The 17445-nt window shown below is 35.1% G+C and overlaps 1 protein-coding gene and 1 long non-coding RNA gene across 3 annotated transcripts in view; both read left to right on the top strand.

Annotated features, from left to right (window-relative positions):
* Positions 1-17445, top strand: part of brd1a (bromodomain containing 1a) — a 39128-nt gene that overhangs the window by 14748 nt on the left and 6935 nt on the right. The window contains exons 10-11 of one of the 2 annotated variants that reach the window (XM_016293006.1): positions 7107-7243; positions 8368-8474. In XM_016293006.1, the coding sequence (XP_016148492.1) occupies positions 7107-7243; positions 8368-8474 (244 nt within the window). The remainder of the gene's footprint in view (positions 1-7106; positions 7244-8367; positions 8475-17445) is intronic. The other variant, XM_016293007.1, reaches the window with a different exon arrangement.
* LOC107601019 (uncharacterized) lies at positions 4104-5379 on the top strand. The gene is made up of 3 exons (XR_001610872.1): positions 4104-4433; positions 4895-4988; positions 5168-5379. It is a non-coding gene; the product is annotated as an uncharacterized lncRNA (long non-coding RNA).

The raw sequence follows: 17445 nt of genomic DNA on the forward strand, positions 1-17445 counted from the left end.
TATATATATATATATATATATATTTTTTTTTTTCCCCCCCTTCCTGTTTTTTAAATCTTTTGCATATTTGTCACACTTAAAAGATTCAGATCATCAAACAAATTTTAATATTACACAAAGATAATGCAAGTAAATACAAAATGCAGTTTTTAAATGATTTCATTTATTAAGGGAAAAAAGCTGTCCAAACCTACGTGGCCCTACGTGAAAAATGAATTGCCCCCTCCTGTTAAATCATGTTCTATAAGCCCTGTTGAATTGAATGGCAAAGCGAAATAAGCATTAAAGGGGTCCTATTATGCTCTTCTACAAAGTCTTAGGCTCTCATACTAGGTTGTTCGAAAAACTAATTTTTCACATATTTTACATTATTACAACACCTCTCTCCCCAGTCTGGCACGAACGGCTCGAATAGTTCCTGTATCAAATGAAGGCCCACCTTCTGAAATACGAAATGTGCTGTGATTAGCTGTGATTGTGCAGATCATGTGCTGTGGTTAGCTGGGCCAGTGTGTGTAGTGATTGGCACCACTCGGCGCCTGGTCGGGAAATGTCACTTGTCACAAATGTACTTGCCATAGCTGCCTGCGAGCTTCAGTGTAAATATTGCATCAAAATCAAATCAATTTGTGCACGATTTAAACCTGGATGATTGTAACCACTCAAAGTTCGTCTGCCTTGGGAAAGCTAGCGCATCTCCGACATAGTGATAACACTCGTTGCCTTCTCTAGTGCAGCTCAACCAGGTCTCGTCCCATTCGTCGGTATTGGTGATATCATAAATCACGGAAAATATGTGTTGTAGTCCAAACGAGTCGTTCGTTGTAGTTTTTGAGAAGTGATTTATGTTCAATAAAATATCTCCTTTTGAATTGGACTTTGAGCTTTGTAACTTTGCTGCTCTTTTTTTTTTTATGCTCAAACAGCAACATTACAGACTAACTAAAGTTGAAAAAGTAAAAAAGCATAATTGGACCCCTTTAATTGGTTGTTTGTTTATTTAATAAAGGGGCAGTAGCAATTCTAAGTACTTTTGTGCAGCAGCCAGTATGCATAGCTATTCAGATCGCAATGTTAGCAAATTTTATAGCATACATAGCAAATTCAGATGCAAGGTTAGAAATAATATTAGCAGCAGCATGCATAGCAAGTCATATTATTATTGTTGCTAATATAGCAGCTGCAGCAGAAAGTGCTTTAGTTGCATGAAATTTTAGTTATAACTCACGGAGGGTAAATTAACTCTTTAAAGTGCATTAGGCATTTATTGCTTTGCTTATTCAACAGGTCTTAACAGCAGGTTTCGTGCAGCAGCAGTAGATTATGATTCGTAAATTCTGATTAAATATTACAACCGCAACAGCTCACACAGTAAATTCCTACTACAACATTGTGATTGCATTAACAACATTGCACAACATTATCATTAACAGCAACAGCATGTACTTCAACTCGGTATTGAAATGTTAGTGAATATTATCAGTAGCAGCATTAGCAGAAGTTTTGGCAGTATCGCACTGCATACATTGCGGACAGCTTTACCAATCGTAATGGGTCTATTGACTTGTCATGTTATGCCGCTTGCATCTGGCTTAGACACGGTGTTAAAGTAAAATAAGCATTCGCCTAGCTACTTATATGCCTAATTAATGGAGCTCGCAGCATTTCAGTCTCTTTGTGCAGTAGCAGCAGCTTGCATAGGCATTCAGTCATCGAGATTTTTCTCAGCAGCAGCATGCACAGCATTTCTATGTTGCGAATTTTAATTTGGACACAGTTAATATAAAAGCAGACAACTGCATTTAAATAAAGTCACTAGTGTCTTGCTCAAGACCATCTTGGAACGAGCCATGCATTTAGCAATGATGTGTGCATACAATATATGCAATAAAAATATTTTAAATTATCAAAATAAATGAGCAGCTCGAACCTGAGTCAGGTGGTTGCTAAGGGTTACTTCAGCTATCAGCCTACAGTGTGATTCCTGTTTGTTAATGACACAGACAGTGCGCGTTTCTACCTAGGTAAGTTTGAGCTATTGGCTCAGACACACACATAGTTATTTAGGTCAGGGGCGGATTTAGTGATTTGGGGGCCCCAGGCAAAATACAGGAATGGGGCCCTATACAATTTCACACATTTACAACTTTGAGGTTCCTTTCACTGTTGCTCGCTGCTGCACAACCGTGTCCAATAGTTGTCTAATCTTTTAGATTTTTCATGTACATGTTATAAATAAAGGATTTCTTTAATGTTGTAAATCCCTTGTTCACATTTAAACAGGTTATAATAGTATTAGTGTAGGTTGGACACTAGGTGGTGCGTTGGGGTAATTTTCACTATGCAATTGTCTACACAACGCAAGGCTGTCTAATTCTAAACTTTAAAATATAAATTTATTTTTATTTATTTTATTTCCACATTTAAATTAAACTGAAGGAAATTATAAATTTACATGCTTAAGGATTATTTCAACCAAACATGAAGTGTGCCTGTGTGGAAAGTGACTGTGTCTTTCACAAAAACGAGTGAGCGCCATTTAAAATTTTTTAAATAGGCCCTATATAATATGCACTGTTGCTTAGTATTAAAATTATAGCTTCAGATGCATGATATTTGTAGGGCCCTATAAAATCTGTTTTATTTTTCCCAAATAGCCTAAGTTTTATTTTTTCCAAAATCTTTTTTTCCGTTCAAATTGAATCAAAAAGATTCAGTTTTTTTTTCTTTTTTTTTCTGGATGATTATATTAAATTTTAACAAAAAGCATGTCTAATTAATTAAAATCATGAAACTTGTTTAATTTAACAGCAATTTAGGCCTATTAAAAGTTTAACAAAAATTACATTCTTAGGGCCCAAATTCTGCGCTTTCTTTTTTTTTTTTTTCTGTATTCCATTTTAATGGTTTAATCAAAAACATATCTAATTAATTTAATTCATAAAAACAACTTAATTTAAGGGCCCTATAAAATTAGAATTTTGTTTACTTATTTTTTTTTAGAAATTCTGTTTCTTTTTTCTGGTAATCAAATGAAGGCGAAAACATTAATCTATCTTTTATTCCAATGAAAATTAAACAAACCCTTTAATTTTTGTACATTCAAAATGCTACACAACAGACGTTTACTGTGTAACGAGCAATGTCACGGAATTCGTCAAATGCTGAGTGAATAAATCAAATGCAATTCAGTACACTTCAATCAAACCGCGATATGGACTAGTGTATGTGAATATTAAATGGCAAAAATACTATTTAGCTACTACAGACAACAACCGCGAGCTTTGCGTGTGCTTAAATAGCAAACTAGCAAACGAAACGCGCGTCTGCGCCGTTCATTCCGTCACATTCCGCGTTACACAGTAAATTCCGTTTTTATGAATAGATTCCGGGATTCCGTCCCCATTTTCTACATCTCCCTACTTTTGCTAAGAAGCACGTTCAATGCGGACACACAGATGGTTGTCGTGGTAATGAACACCACAGCAACCACTTGTGCGTCCGCACTGAACGCGCATCTAGCATATAAAAAGCATTTAGGGGGCCCTTGGCTTTTGGGGGCCCAAGGCGGTCGCCTTCCTTTTCCTAATGGTTAAGTCTGCCTCTGATTTAGGTAATTAGTTAAATAAACCTAAGGGTACAACACCCAGGTTCACATTGCTAAGCCACTGGTTAATTTATCTGGGCTCCATTAGCCCAGAAACACATTTAACTCAGGCCACTAGTTTAAGCTATCTGGTCAACCGATCAGGTACACACAGCAATAGTTCACTAGCGTTAAGCCATTCGGCAAAGCCGGCCCAGGCTCACATAGATAGCAAACACACGGCTCTCTGGAGCAGCAGCAGTACATATGTCTTGGCAATAGATCTGCTTGTTCTGGGGCGTTTTATCTTTTATATTTCTTCTGCCTTATAAGGAAGATTTTAAGCATATGGGTGGATGACATGACATGCAGTTCTACCTGTCCATGATGTCATATAATAATAAAAATGGGTATTTGTTAAAAATTTACATCTTTGTTGTTCCTCTGACAAGATATTATTACAGCATACCATAGCTTTACTGGTGTATAAAGTAAAACATTTTTTTTTATCTAAACATCAAAATTGTCATATGGTGTGACTGTCCGGACTATGTGTGACGTTACTAATATGACAATATATCTCAGCAAAGTATAAATAATTGATAGATTTACAGTTTAAGTAACAGAATTAGGCATTTTTAATGGACACAGAAAGTGTTGATGTCTGTGCATGATTTTAAAGCAAGTTCTGGCTAAATACATTTTGTCCGTAAAATGGGCGTCATATGGTGTGACATTACAATCTGTATTTTGAACGGCAATAATTTGGACATCATTATGATGAAGAGGTCCACACTCAACCAGGAAGCTGCAGTGTCCTCTTTGGAGTGGTTTGGAAGGTGAAGAGGTGAGTTATGACTTTTTAATTTTTAATTAAAAAGCTCTGTCACTGATGTGCTCATTAGTGGTCAATGTTTTGTGTCTTATGGTGTGACATTATTTACATTATTTATTTATTTTTTTTACAAATTTTACTTAATTCTTAAAAATCATTGCTGCCATGTGGCAATTTACATGCTAAGTATAAGCTAGCTGTTTCTAGTTAACAAAGAGATTAGCTAAACTGAACAAAATGTCATATGGTGTGACTGTTTTTCCAAGTCACACCATATGATACTTTTGTCACACAATATTACATACACCTTTTTTAATGATAAATTAATATTAAAAACATATTGAAAGAATTTAATGGTGTACATTAAATTGCCCATACAATTAATATATTCCTTTTCAATTTGATTCTTAATTTAACCATGTTTGCCATGCTTTACATATTAAAAGATGCAATTTTTTGTCTGTGTCCGGCAGAAATGTCAAGTAAAGAGAGGACACAAAAATACAGGGTAAGACTCAATGCTGACCATGCAAGGAGCGAAGAGGTCCTGAGGGAAAGGAGGAAAAAGTAAGGAGATCATGCCAGTTCACACAGAACAGACACCTTCTATAGGGAAGGATGAAAGTCTAGGCCACAATCTGCTTAGTGTAACTTCAACACAGGATACTATTATCAAGATTGTGAGGCTGAAATGAACGGTTAAAAAAATCTTAATCATTATATATTTTTCATTAACCGGTACAAAGAGAAGAAACGAAGAGGACAACTCGAGGCATTCAGTGTGCACACCCTTCTTCCTTCAAGACGAGAGAGATGTGGAGAGAAGCACAAAAGAAATACAGAAAAAGAAAAAAGTGAATGCCATTATGAACCTGACCCCTCCATCTCTTGAAGCATCACTGAATGAAGATACTATAAATGTCTATGAATTTTCAATCTAAAACATTCGACTAATTGTAAGCTGAAAATATTTTTACTGTTTAACAATTATAATTGTTACAACACACTCTCTAATCTTAAAATGTTCATGTTGAAGGTTCTTGGTGTGAGATGGTGTTTACTCATATTTCTGAGTTTCATAAATACATTTTTAAAAGTTTTAAAACAATGTTGGTATGTTTGATGATTTTTAGTTTTATTACTGTTAATTTAATTCATTGAATGTTTAATGCATATAAAATACACTTTTTTTTGCATTGACAAATTGTGGTGTGGTGCATTTCATCATATAGTGTGACACTATATAATTTGGTGTGACAATCAGAATTGTGGCAATAAAATACTTTTTTTTTTGTTATAAACCATAAAGTCAATGGAACAAAAATTAAATAGTATCAGCAAGATTCACAAGCATTTTATTAGATTTATAACAGGGTTTGTCAGAATCATTCTAAAATGTCTGGAAAGGCTGAGGAGAGATGACTTACTCTGCATGATGATTTAGAAAAATAATACAAAATCTAATGGATCTGCACAAAATAATGTTAAATCTTAAGATAGTAATGATAAAAATGTATGGTGAAGTTAGTTACTTAGGGAAGTATATCCCAATTTAATTTTATATAGAATAATTTTGTCACACCATATGACAATTTTGGCCACAAATGCAACAAATTGGTAAATAAATCCAGTTTCCAATACAACATTTAAAAGACCACATATTTTATTGGAAATTCAAGAGTCAGTACAACATAGCTCAATATTTTTTTATGCCTAATATTTGAAGTTAAAAAAAATTTTTTTTTCAGGCTTATGTCAACCACCCACATTATTGTATAGCAGCAGCATTCATGTTTAGTTGTTTTGTTTTCTTCTTCCAGCTTTGTTGAGGGGTTATTTTATATGCTATATGTGCAGCAGCAGTATGTCTTAAATACTCACAGCACCGTATTGCCAGTAGCAAGTTCCTGTACTTGCTTGCAGCAGCAGCAATAATCTACAACTACAGCAATAACAAACAGCAGCAGGAATTCAGCAGCAGCGTAGCAGATCTATTCCGCCAAGACCAAATACATTAAAATTGTCATAAATGACAAGTGACAAAATTGTCACCATGCTAAAATCTTCAGAGAGTAGTCATGATTGAAATATATATATATATATATATAGATATAGATATAGATATAGATATACATATATAGATATATAGATATACATATTGTTGGGGCAATAATAAACAATGTAGTTTTTTCAACAACATAATATTCTTCTTTTAATTATCATACATTAATTGAAGGTTAGACATTTTTGTAAATCTTATTAAAGAAAGACTATGAGCAAAAACACCAAAGACATTTTTGATTTTTCTATGGCCTGTTAAGCTTATATTTACCAAGGGGGTCCAAATTTGTGTAGGGCGCTGTATTGAAATTGTATTCTGACCAAATCATTTTTTATTTTTTCCAAAACTAAACTGTTTAATTTTAATTGTTGCATTTTTTTAATGTATCACTTTATTCATCCCTTGAGAATTAAATCCATGGCTTAGGCATTGCTAGAATCATGCTCAGTGGTTTGAGCTGCAGGAACACACATTGCATCCACAAGTACTGAAGCACTCTGCTGATTTATGTTTTATCTTTCAAGTGCTTGAGTAGTTCAAATGCACATCCCTGTAACCCTGTACCATTCCTATTTTCGTGTGCATCCCACACCACACCATCATGTTTTCTTTTCTGTCTTAAGTAGTATTGCAGTTAGTCTACCGAAGTGTGGAAAGGGGAAGCCAGCCCTCATCCGGAGGAACACAGTGGAGGACAAGAATGAGATTATTGCTTGCATCGAGAGTAGAAACTTTGCCAAGGCTGCTAGAATAGCTGCTGGTAGGTATCCACATCTGTACACTTTTAACTGAACTGTAATTTGATCTCAGTTTGACAGTGAGTCAAATCACAGTGGATGGGATATTTTTAAAGAAATATCTTGCTGCTCTGCAATTTATTACAAATTTACAAAAGTTTCACCATTATTTATTGGTTTTGTAAATCCCTAAAATATGATTTTTTTTTTTCAGAAGAATCATAATTTTATTCAAAAAAGATAGATAGATAAATGAATAAATCATTGTGCAGTTGTAGTGCTAATATTAGAAATGGCACTATTGGGATGCCTCTTCATTTATTTGGATGCCAGATTAAAGGACCGGAACATGAAAACATGCCATGATAATTTTAAAAATTTTATTTATTTATTTATTTTAGCATCAAACATTATGAATCTAATTGTCCACACGGGGTATAACGGTACACGTCTTCCTACAGAACAATTTCGGTACGCGTCTTTTGGTTAGGTATGTATATGTACCAAACAAATACAGAGTTGTTTTAACCACTGCACATAGTGAACTTAATTTGAAACTTCTGTTTTTATATATCTTAATTTTAACAAACTAATTCTTACATTTCAAGATTGATCTTTTAGTCTATGCTATGTAGAAACATAATTTTATAATTAGATTTATAAGATAGTGTAAAAACTGGCTTATGTGCAATTTACATGTTTGCATACACTTTTTAATTTGAGTGTTGATTGAGATCTAAAAATAAATAGCAGTTGAATAGTTTGGGCTCTGTTTTTAATTGTAGCCTTTAATAATATAGTAATGTGCAAGTGATCGGGCTCCCAGTGTATAGTTTACAGCTTTCGCTGAGATCAATTTTTTTATCCTTAACAAAGTTTTGATTAAAATTTAAAGACATAGCCACAGTTTGTTCAGTGAACCACAGATGCCACCTGTATTGAAAAGGTACTGAACTGTGACTTTAAGATTTATTTTCTTTTGTACTGTTTCACCCCTATTTTCCACTATATAAAAAATTGCTACCTGAATGGTCTAAAAGTATTGAAATTGTATTATTATTATTATTATTTTGTGCTATATCACTATAGACATATATTATATGTCTGCACCATCATAACATGGTTGTTGATGTTCCTGCTTTTATAGAAGTTGGTAACAGCAGTATTTGGATGCCTGCTAGTGCTGCTACAGTTCTGGAACCTCTCAAACTAGTTTGGGCTAAATGTAGTGGATACCCCTCCTACCCTGCCCTGGTGAGTCTGAGTTATGCATGTTTAGAAACAAGCTATTTCTACCTCTTTCTTTCCTTTATTTCTATTCACAAGGCTGGGGTCTGTCCAGTCCTGCTCATTGTGCACTACTTTCCTGCATAATTAACATAATTTAAACTGTTGAGCTGATGCTGATTTGGCCGAACCAGTTGGTGCTTATGGTTTCAGTCTTGTGTATGAGCTATGCTTCAGTTGTCACACTTTTAAAAGTCAGCCAAAATAAAATATTTGTGATGATCAATTTACTTGTAGAAAATACGTCATCAGAATACACTGAATAACTGTCATTCAGGAAACTAAAAAAATACCAATTTCTTGAAGAAATAATGAGTCAGTCTAAACATAATAGATGTATTTAAGTAGTTCTTCAGTCTTATCCTCTTATTATATATTACTTTAAAGTCTGTAGTGTCTCTATAATATAATAATCTATATTCTCTATTTAGCATCTATCTGGATTCTTTCTCATATACACTTTTCACATCAGTGCTGCAAGATTGCAGCTTGTTTTTATTTTTCTATTTTCTATCAATTGATAGATCAATAGATACTCATCAGACCCATCTACAGTAAACTGATTTTAAAAACCAACATAAATTGTATCAGATTGTTTGATTCATTCTTTTCAATGCTTACAAATAGTCAGTTTTGATGTGACTGACAATAGCAAAGGTGTTTCTCTTCTTTCATGTATAGCACTAAATTTAGCACTAAAAAGCCTTTGCAAGTTAGAGTATACACTATTTTTACTGAAGCTTTAATAACCAAGAGTGTATCATTCAAGTCAATCATCACTGATTGCTGTTGTTCTATAAGCTTTATTGAGTTTTTGTGGTGTTACACTCATTTGAATTTCTCTGCGTCTCTGTCCACACACGCACGTGTGCCTCAACTGTAAGCACAACCTAATTTACATAGCGTCTATTATAAGTTACTGTTTACTAGGGGTGCGACGAGATCCGATGCGAGATCTGACTGGTCTCGCAAGAACGTGACGATATCCTTGCGCAGACCTTTCAGATATATTTGCATTACACTGGCTTGTTCACAAGTGGTGGTATGTAAGATATTTTGTTCACATCAGGCAAGTGGCCTCATGATAAGCTGGAAAATTACGCAGTGTAGTGTAGTCTTTATCCAGTCATAAAAACAGAATTCACAGTTTAATGTCAAATTTTGAATGAATTAATCAAAAGTTGGTCATTACACTTAAATAAAATCACGATATGGACTAGTATCTGTAAATATTAAGCCGCAAAAGTCGATTTAAATATGAATCCTGCATGTTCTGCCTGTCTCTGTTTATGAATGGGGCAGACGCGCGGTTTCATTTACTACACACATACTGAAGCACACCTGACGCTCGCGGTGATTTCAGCGTCTTCCGTCTCACTAAATGAGGATGTAAACGCATGAACAACATCTCCAGAACTGCTCTGAGAGTCACTTCATGAGCATTTTAGCATTTGATTTGAGTAAAATTTGCGTCATATCTTATACACAGAACTTTAAAGGTATTCACGGTAGTGTTGGGTCGTTCTTGAACTATTCGTTCATTTTGAACGAATCTTTAATGTGACTCCGGAAGAACGAGTGATTTGTTCAGTCGCGCATGCGCAACATCTTATAGGTTCTGTACTGGAATTAGTCAAGTAGTTCACCTGTTTCGAGTCTTCGGGTTTTTCGAGTCATTCGTTCATCACATGACAGCCCCATAAGTTTAACCAATGCTGTCTGAGCCGGAAAGAGAATTGATTCGTTCATCTCTCAAGTCCTTGGGTTTGAGTCGTTCGTTCATCACGTGACAGCCCCATAAGTTTAACCAATGCAGTCTGAGCCGGAAAGAGAATTGACATTAGTTCATCTCTCGAGTCTTCGGGTTTTTCCAGAGTCGTTCGTTCATCACGTGACAGACCCATAAGCTTAACCTATGCAGTCTGAGCCGGAAAGAGACTTAATAATAATAACCAACTCTTTATTACCTTTGTTACAACATTCAGTGTTATGGAAAAGAACCATCATGACAGAAATTCATACATTTATAAACTGTAAGAAGTAAAAAGCTACAATTTGAGACCAGAAACGCATTACGTAACTGTAAGAGTTAATAATAATTATAATAATGATGATAATAATAATGATAATAACAATGCACCCGTTTGTAAGGAAGCTTGTAAATTAACTAATTTCTCTATCCAATGCTGTCATGTCACGTGACAAAAGAACGAACGATTCTTTCTGGCTCAGACTGCATTGGTTAAAACTTATGGGGCTGTCACGTGATGAACGAACGACTCAAACCCGAAGACTCGAGAGATGAACTAATCAATTCTCTTTCCGGCTCAGACTGCATTGGTTAAGTTTATGGGGCTGTCACGTGATGAACGAACGACTCAAACCTAAAGACTTGTCAGATAAGAGGTGAGGTGAGCTAATCATAGACTGAAGACCCAGGTAAACAATTAATTAATCTTTTCTGTTTCTTATAGCAGTTTTGTATTGTTTGTAGGGTGATCAACGTTTGTGTAGTAGTAGTAGACGTGTTAGGGAAGTAACACGTAACATTTTAATTATATCTTGCTAAAATGAACTCGGAAAAAAGATTCGTTCATTTTGCTGAACGAGACTCAAAGGTCAGAGTCGGTAAAATGATCCGAACTTCCCATCACTAATTCACGGCAACCCGTCAAAATAAAAGTCTGTTTTGATTTGAAGACATTGTGCCTATAACTATTTTTCAGTAGAATGTACATAGCCTACTACTATTACTACAATGAAACAAACATTATTTTTTAAGGAATAATTACACAAAATATTTCTTCCATGTTTTAATTTTAATAGTAAATTCCCTTTGTTTGCCAAAAAAAAATCTTGTTTGCTTAATTTTCAATAATTAAAAGATAAATGCTAAATTAAATTGTTTTATGCCTTCATTTGATAACCAGAAAAAATTTAAGTATGCAACACAGAATTTCTGAGGGGAAAAAAAATTCATAAGGCTACTTTAAGAAAAAAATTTATAAATTAAGTTGTTTTATGCATTCAAATAATTAGACATGCTAAAACACAGAATTTGGTAACAATAAAAAATATAAATAATATGGTGAGACAAAAAAAAACATTTCATAGGGCCCTAAACATGTAATTTTTGTTAAACTTTTAATAAATTGATGTGAAAATGTATAAGTTTCATGATTTTAATTAATAAGAATAAAAGACTAAAAGAATAAGAATTTTTCCCTATATATTTCATCATTGAGGATTTCTTTAAAAAAGTAAAAATCTCGTCTCGTCTCGTTCTCGTGAACCCAGTCTCGTGTCTTGTCTCGTGGGATAAGTGTCTCGTCACACCCCTACTGTTAACATATAACAGTCATTATTTCACACTTTTTCCTCTGTAATTTGCTATTCTTTTCACTATGGTTAGTGTAGAATAAGTAACCATGTTTTGTTTTATTGTAGTATAACCATGGTTAATTTTTTTAAGCGCAGTCCCTTCAGGTTTAAATGTTTTAATATGTTAGTAGCACCACATGTCTCTTTAGCAAGTGGCAAAATTACAAAGATAGAAAATGTTCCATAACATGTCTGTTGCCACAGTTTCACTGCTAACATTAAACACATTACAACAACAGATAAGGAGAAAGTCGGTTTACTTTGAGCCCATGCTGTTCAAGTGCTAATAAATGGGTGCTAGTCTCTGCCCAGCAATCAGGAGCTCAATAAGTAATAACCATTCACCTTGGCTAGTTCCACACCATTACACCAGCACTGCTGATGACTCAGGAGACACTGCAGACACAGCAATCACTGACAGATTGTGGGAGGGGGAGAGAGGGAGGGATGGATGGAAGAGGGGTTGAAAGGAAAGGAGGATGAGGAGGAAAGGAGGAGAGTAGGCACAGCTTGAGAAAGAAGAATGACGACCTGGGAAAGAATACAAAAACGAAGGAAACCGAGAATGTTAGACTAATGGAGGACTGACAGTAAAATGATGAGACTCCATTACGACATTTCCGGATGAAGCTTTTCATAGAAGAAAACTGCTGCATCTTCTCACAGCTGCAATGTAATTGCAATGCTCATCAAAGGCCTATATTTTGGTTTCTTCATCCTGCATTTGCATTCAGATACATTCCTACGGCTATGTTCATCCATCCATCTCCTCCTCTGTCATTGTATCCTCCCGTAGGGTCAAGTAACATACAAAGCATTTTAAAGCAGATCAGTCCACTTGGCGACTATCTTGGTATCCCTTGGGCATCTTTTTCTAGTTATTTGAGCACAGCCCCAGTCTGCTTGAATGGGGAAGGACTGAAATCTCCAAAACTGTTAATAATAATACATTTTGCTTCTCAAATCAGACCATTTTTTCAAGCTGGTCCAGCTAATACTCTACAGCTGTATGCAACACAGACAAAACATTAAAAAAGAATGTTTGCACATAAATCTCTCATAAAATGGTTTGACTAACACAGTCTTCTGTCCTGTTCTGACATGTTTTTTAGTGAAACAAAATGTTTCGGTGGGAAAATATTTTAGGGATCTTATTTTAAAAGAAAAGTTACACAGACAGGAAACCTGATTTCTGCTCTGTTTTCCAGGAAAAGAAATCATGTTGATTAAAAATATAATTTTTTTTTAAAGAAATTAATACTTTTATTTAGCAAGGGTGCATTACCATTTATATTTCTAACTAATGCTGTTCTTTTGAACTTTCTATTCATCAAAGAATCATGGTTTCTACAGCACAACTGTTCCCTTTCAGTCGGTCACTCTCGACGTCACGTCGGATGACCGACGAAATTGGGATCTCGCTTAGAGAGACCAATCCACTTCGAGTGTAAACTAAGCAAATGATACCTAATGTATCAATTAATAAGACTAAGTTTGATACTTGCACGTCTCGTCTGTCTGAAAGAAAGGCTTGATGCAGTCCAAAGGTTCAAGCTGATCTTTGCTGAAGTTGGTTGATGAAAAAGAACCAGTTCGAGCCAGAGAATCTTGATGAATGGAAAAGTCGAGGCCGAAGGCCTGGCACAAACTTAGGGTGTCCTGGAGCGTTCTAGCTCATGTCTTCATCTTAGAATCTAACCGAACCACCGACTCTGGGCGGGTCCCTGGTGTGAGGCCTTTTTAAGGTCTAGAAAGATTCCCGCCTCTCAAGATGGCTTGTCCAATGGGAAGGACGGAAATCCCAAGTGGGAGTTTGGAAATACTGGGGAGTTCTTTGTGTGGAAGCATGGTAATTTGCATATGGAACTTGAAACAAAATTACTAAAGATTCTCAGGACACTAATATATTGCCTATGTACCAACATATAATATACACTCTCGTTTAGATCATCAGAAGACTAATTCATAGATACTAAACATGGTAGGGTTACATATATGTAAGTTGACAGGGTAACACGTAACATTTTAATTATATCTTGCTAAAATGAACTCGGAAAAAAGATTCGTTCATTTTGCTGAACGAGACTCAAAGGTCAGAGTCGGTAAAATGATCCGAACTTCCCATCACTAATTCACGGCAACCCGTCAAAATAAAAGTCTGTTTTGATTTGAAGACATTGTGCCTATAACTATTTTTCAGTAGAATGTACATAGCCTACTACTATTACTACAATGAAACAAACATTATTTTTTAAGGAATAATTACACAAAATATTTCTTCCATGTTTTAATTTTAATAGTAAATTCCCTTTGTTTGCCAAAAAAAGTTTAATTTTCAATAATTAAAAAATACATGAAATTAATGTTTTATGCCTTCATTTATGAGTGTTTCCATCACAAGCCTGTATAAAACAGTATAAAATCTCAAAGACAACATACACGATGGCCTGAAGGATATGTGTGTTCATTCAAAGAAAGGCTTTCCTATGGATTAACATAGAAAGAGTCAATTTTTACTGTGTCTCTTCCTATGGAACATGCAGTGAGAGGGGGAGGCCTCTCCACATGCCATTAGGTCGTAAATGGATCTGGTCTAGCAGAGGTGTCGTTGAAAAATTGTGTGTTTGATTGGTCCAAATGCTACAATATATACACATACATAAGATTTGTGTGATAAACAGAAGTCTGGATATTAAGTATTTTACGAGGTGGCATAAACAGATTGTACTAATTCATAAGCCAACGATTTTCCAAAACATGAAGTTGCAAATTGCCATGATTGTGTTGCTGGAGCTCACATTTGCCAAAAAAAAATCTTGTTTGCTTAATTTTCAATAATTAAAAGATAAATGCTAAATTAAATTGTTTTATGCCTTCATTTGATAACCAGAAAAAATTTAAGTATGCAACACAGAATTTCTGAGGGGAAAAAAAATTCATAAGGCTACTTTAAGAAAAAAATTTATAAATTAAGTTGTTTTATGCATTCAAATAATTAGACATGCTAAAACACAGAATTTGGTAACAATAAAAAATATAAATAATATGGTGAGACAAAAAAAAACATTTCATAGGGCCCTAAACATGTAATTTTTGTTAAACTTTTAATAAATTGATGTGAAAATGTATAAGTTTCATGATTTTAATTAATAAGAATAAAAGACTCAAAATATATATTGTGTGCTTGATTGGTCCAGACGCTACAAATTCCCCCTTTTTGGGCGTTGTTGTCCATAGAATAGACAACAACGAGCGATATCAAAGGTGCAGAACAATCGGAACACACACCTGCCACTCACGGCTGGAAGACAGTGGTGGCTCTCTGGCTGTTGGTGCCTCCAGGAGTGGTTGTGGTGCCGTGGTGGATGCTGTCTGGTGGTGCGCTGTGGTGATGTAGGCTGTAGCAAGGTGTGGGTCCTCGAGCTTATGCAGCAGGTGTCGAGGCTGTGTCACCTGTCCTCCTGAAGTGAGTTGGTCGAGGTTTCGCTGTTGGGCATGTTGGCCTGTTGCTCAATCCAACGTTGTCTGGCTGCTTCTGGGGTGTTGACCAGTTTCAAGGGATGCTCCTCCCTTGGAGGGGTCTGATGCTGTCATTCAAATAATTAGACATGCTAAAACACAGAATTTGGTAACAATAAAAAATATAAATAATATGGTGAGACAAAAAAAAACATTTCATAGGGCCCTAAACATGTAATTTTTGTTAAACTTTTAATAAATTGATGTGAAAATGTATAAGTTTCATGATTTTAATTAATAAGAATAAAAGACTAAAAGAATAAGAATTTTTCCCTATATATTTCATCATTGAGGATTTCTTTAAAAAAGTAAAAATCTCGTCTCGTCTCGTTCTCGTGAACCCAGTCTCGTGTCTTGTCTCGTGGGATAAGTGTCTCGTCACACCCCTACTGTTAACATATAACAGTCATTATTTCACACTTTTTCCTCTGTAATTTGCTATTCTTTTCAGATTTTAAAGTGTTTTTTTTTTGGCAGAAATTTGCATTCCAGAAGCAAATAATTGATCCCTTGCTTTCTATCTTTAAAAAAAATAAAAAATAAACCAGAATTCATTGCATGTAAGCCTGTTAGGGGGGTTTCTCCTAGTTAGGCTACTGTCATAGAATCCAGGTTTAGAAAAACATTTGCTCTGATTATATACCCTCTTGGCTGAATTCTGTGAATGCAGCAGTGTATTTCATTCATACATTAAAAAATTTAAAATATATAAATAAATATAAAATAGTCACAAGCATGTAGCGAATCAGCTCATGGGAAATATGAATAATTAATCATAACTAGTTATAATTAATTATACATATTTAGATCCGCTGTAGATATTTACTTGACCTCTCAGGGTCAGCTGTCTGTCAATGTAAGGGCTAGAGACTACTACAAGATCAAACAGAGTGTGAACAGCTAGGTTTTGCCAGGTGTGCTTAGCTGAAGTATTAGGTTATTTTTGGGTCAGCATATGTTTGCTGAAAAGGACGTAAACAGGTTTTTGATTGATGACTTAAGACTGCTCTTATTGTCCAATTAACACTCAGAATTTACTGATGGTTCCCAACAGGCTCAGTCTCTGAGGAAGTGAAGTAGAAGAGGGAAAAGTAAAGCATTTCTATTCAGATTATGCTTATTATTTGGTGCTCAGGACGATAGTTATGCCCTAGTGTTTGTCTAGATGACTTGTGTAACAGGGTCATAAAATTAGGGCACATGTTGAAAATAAACAAATCAAAAATAGAAGTGTCTCTGGTTCCTTTTGCGGTTCAGAGAGAACATCAAAACAAAAGGGGGCATAACATGTAAATGGATTTAAAATTAGCTGACTGCTATTATTAAAACAAGGTAATCAATCTGGTATTAGGTACAAATAGTAGCACTCGTGATCAACTGTAAGATTTGTGTTGGGCAACACACCATGTCTGGTCACAGCTGCTGCGTGTTCAGCTCCCATGCTGTTGCCATGCCATGTGTGTGCCCTGCCCTCCGTAGCGCATTATTCACTGTGCTACTAAAAGCACCCAATAACTTAATGATTCTTCTCTAGATAGACAGTTAAAATGTAATTAAATGTAGATTTAATTAACTAGTAACTGAGCAATAGCATTCAGGAAGGATACATCTAAGATAGTTAAATTCGCTGAGACAAATGAAAGATTGGGAAACATAGAAAGAGAAGAAAAAGAAGGAAAAGAAAGGGAAAAATCAGAAACCAGGGATTAGGTTAAATTCAAATTACTTCACACCACATACACACAAGCTGTATTTAAAAGCTTCAATTAAAGAGTGCTAACCCCTAATTGTTAAAGCTATTTGGTAGCTTAGCCTAAGATTAAACTATGCTAAGTCATGTTAGCTTAGCTGCTTAAGGTGGTTTGTTTACAACATGGCGTCGCGGGGTGATGCCAAGTTGTTGTCACGGTAAACAATGCATGCCAGTGCAATTCAAGCAGTTTAGTGTCTGCCTATTTTAAAGACGTTGCCCACAGTTTTAAAACGTGGTGATTTCAGTCCTTCAAGACTTGTTGCATTAAATAAGCACTTCTGTGCG

The sequence above is a fragment of the Sinocyclocheilus grahami genome, unplaced genomic scaffold (assembly GCF_001515645.1).
Source record: "Sinocyclocheilus grahami isolate Dianchi unplaced genomic scaffold, SAMN03320097.WGS_v1.1 scaffold296.1, whole genome shotgun sequence".
Taxonomy (NCBI): domain Eukaryota; kingdom Metazoa; phylum Chordata; class Actinopteri; order Cypriniformes; family Cyprinidae; genus Sinocyclocheilus; species Sinocyclocheilus grahami.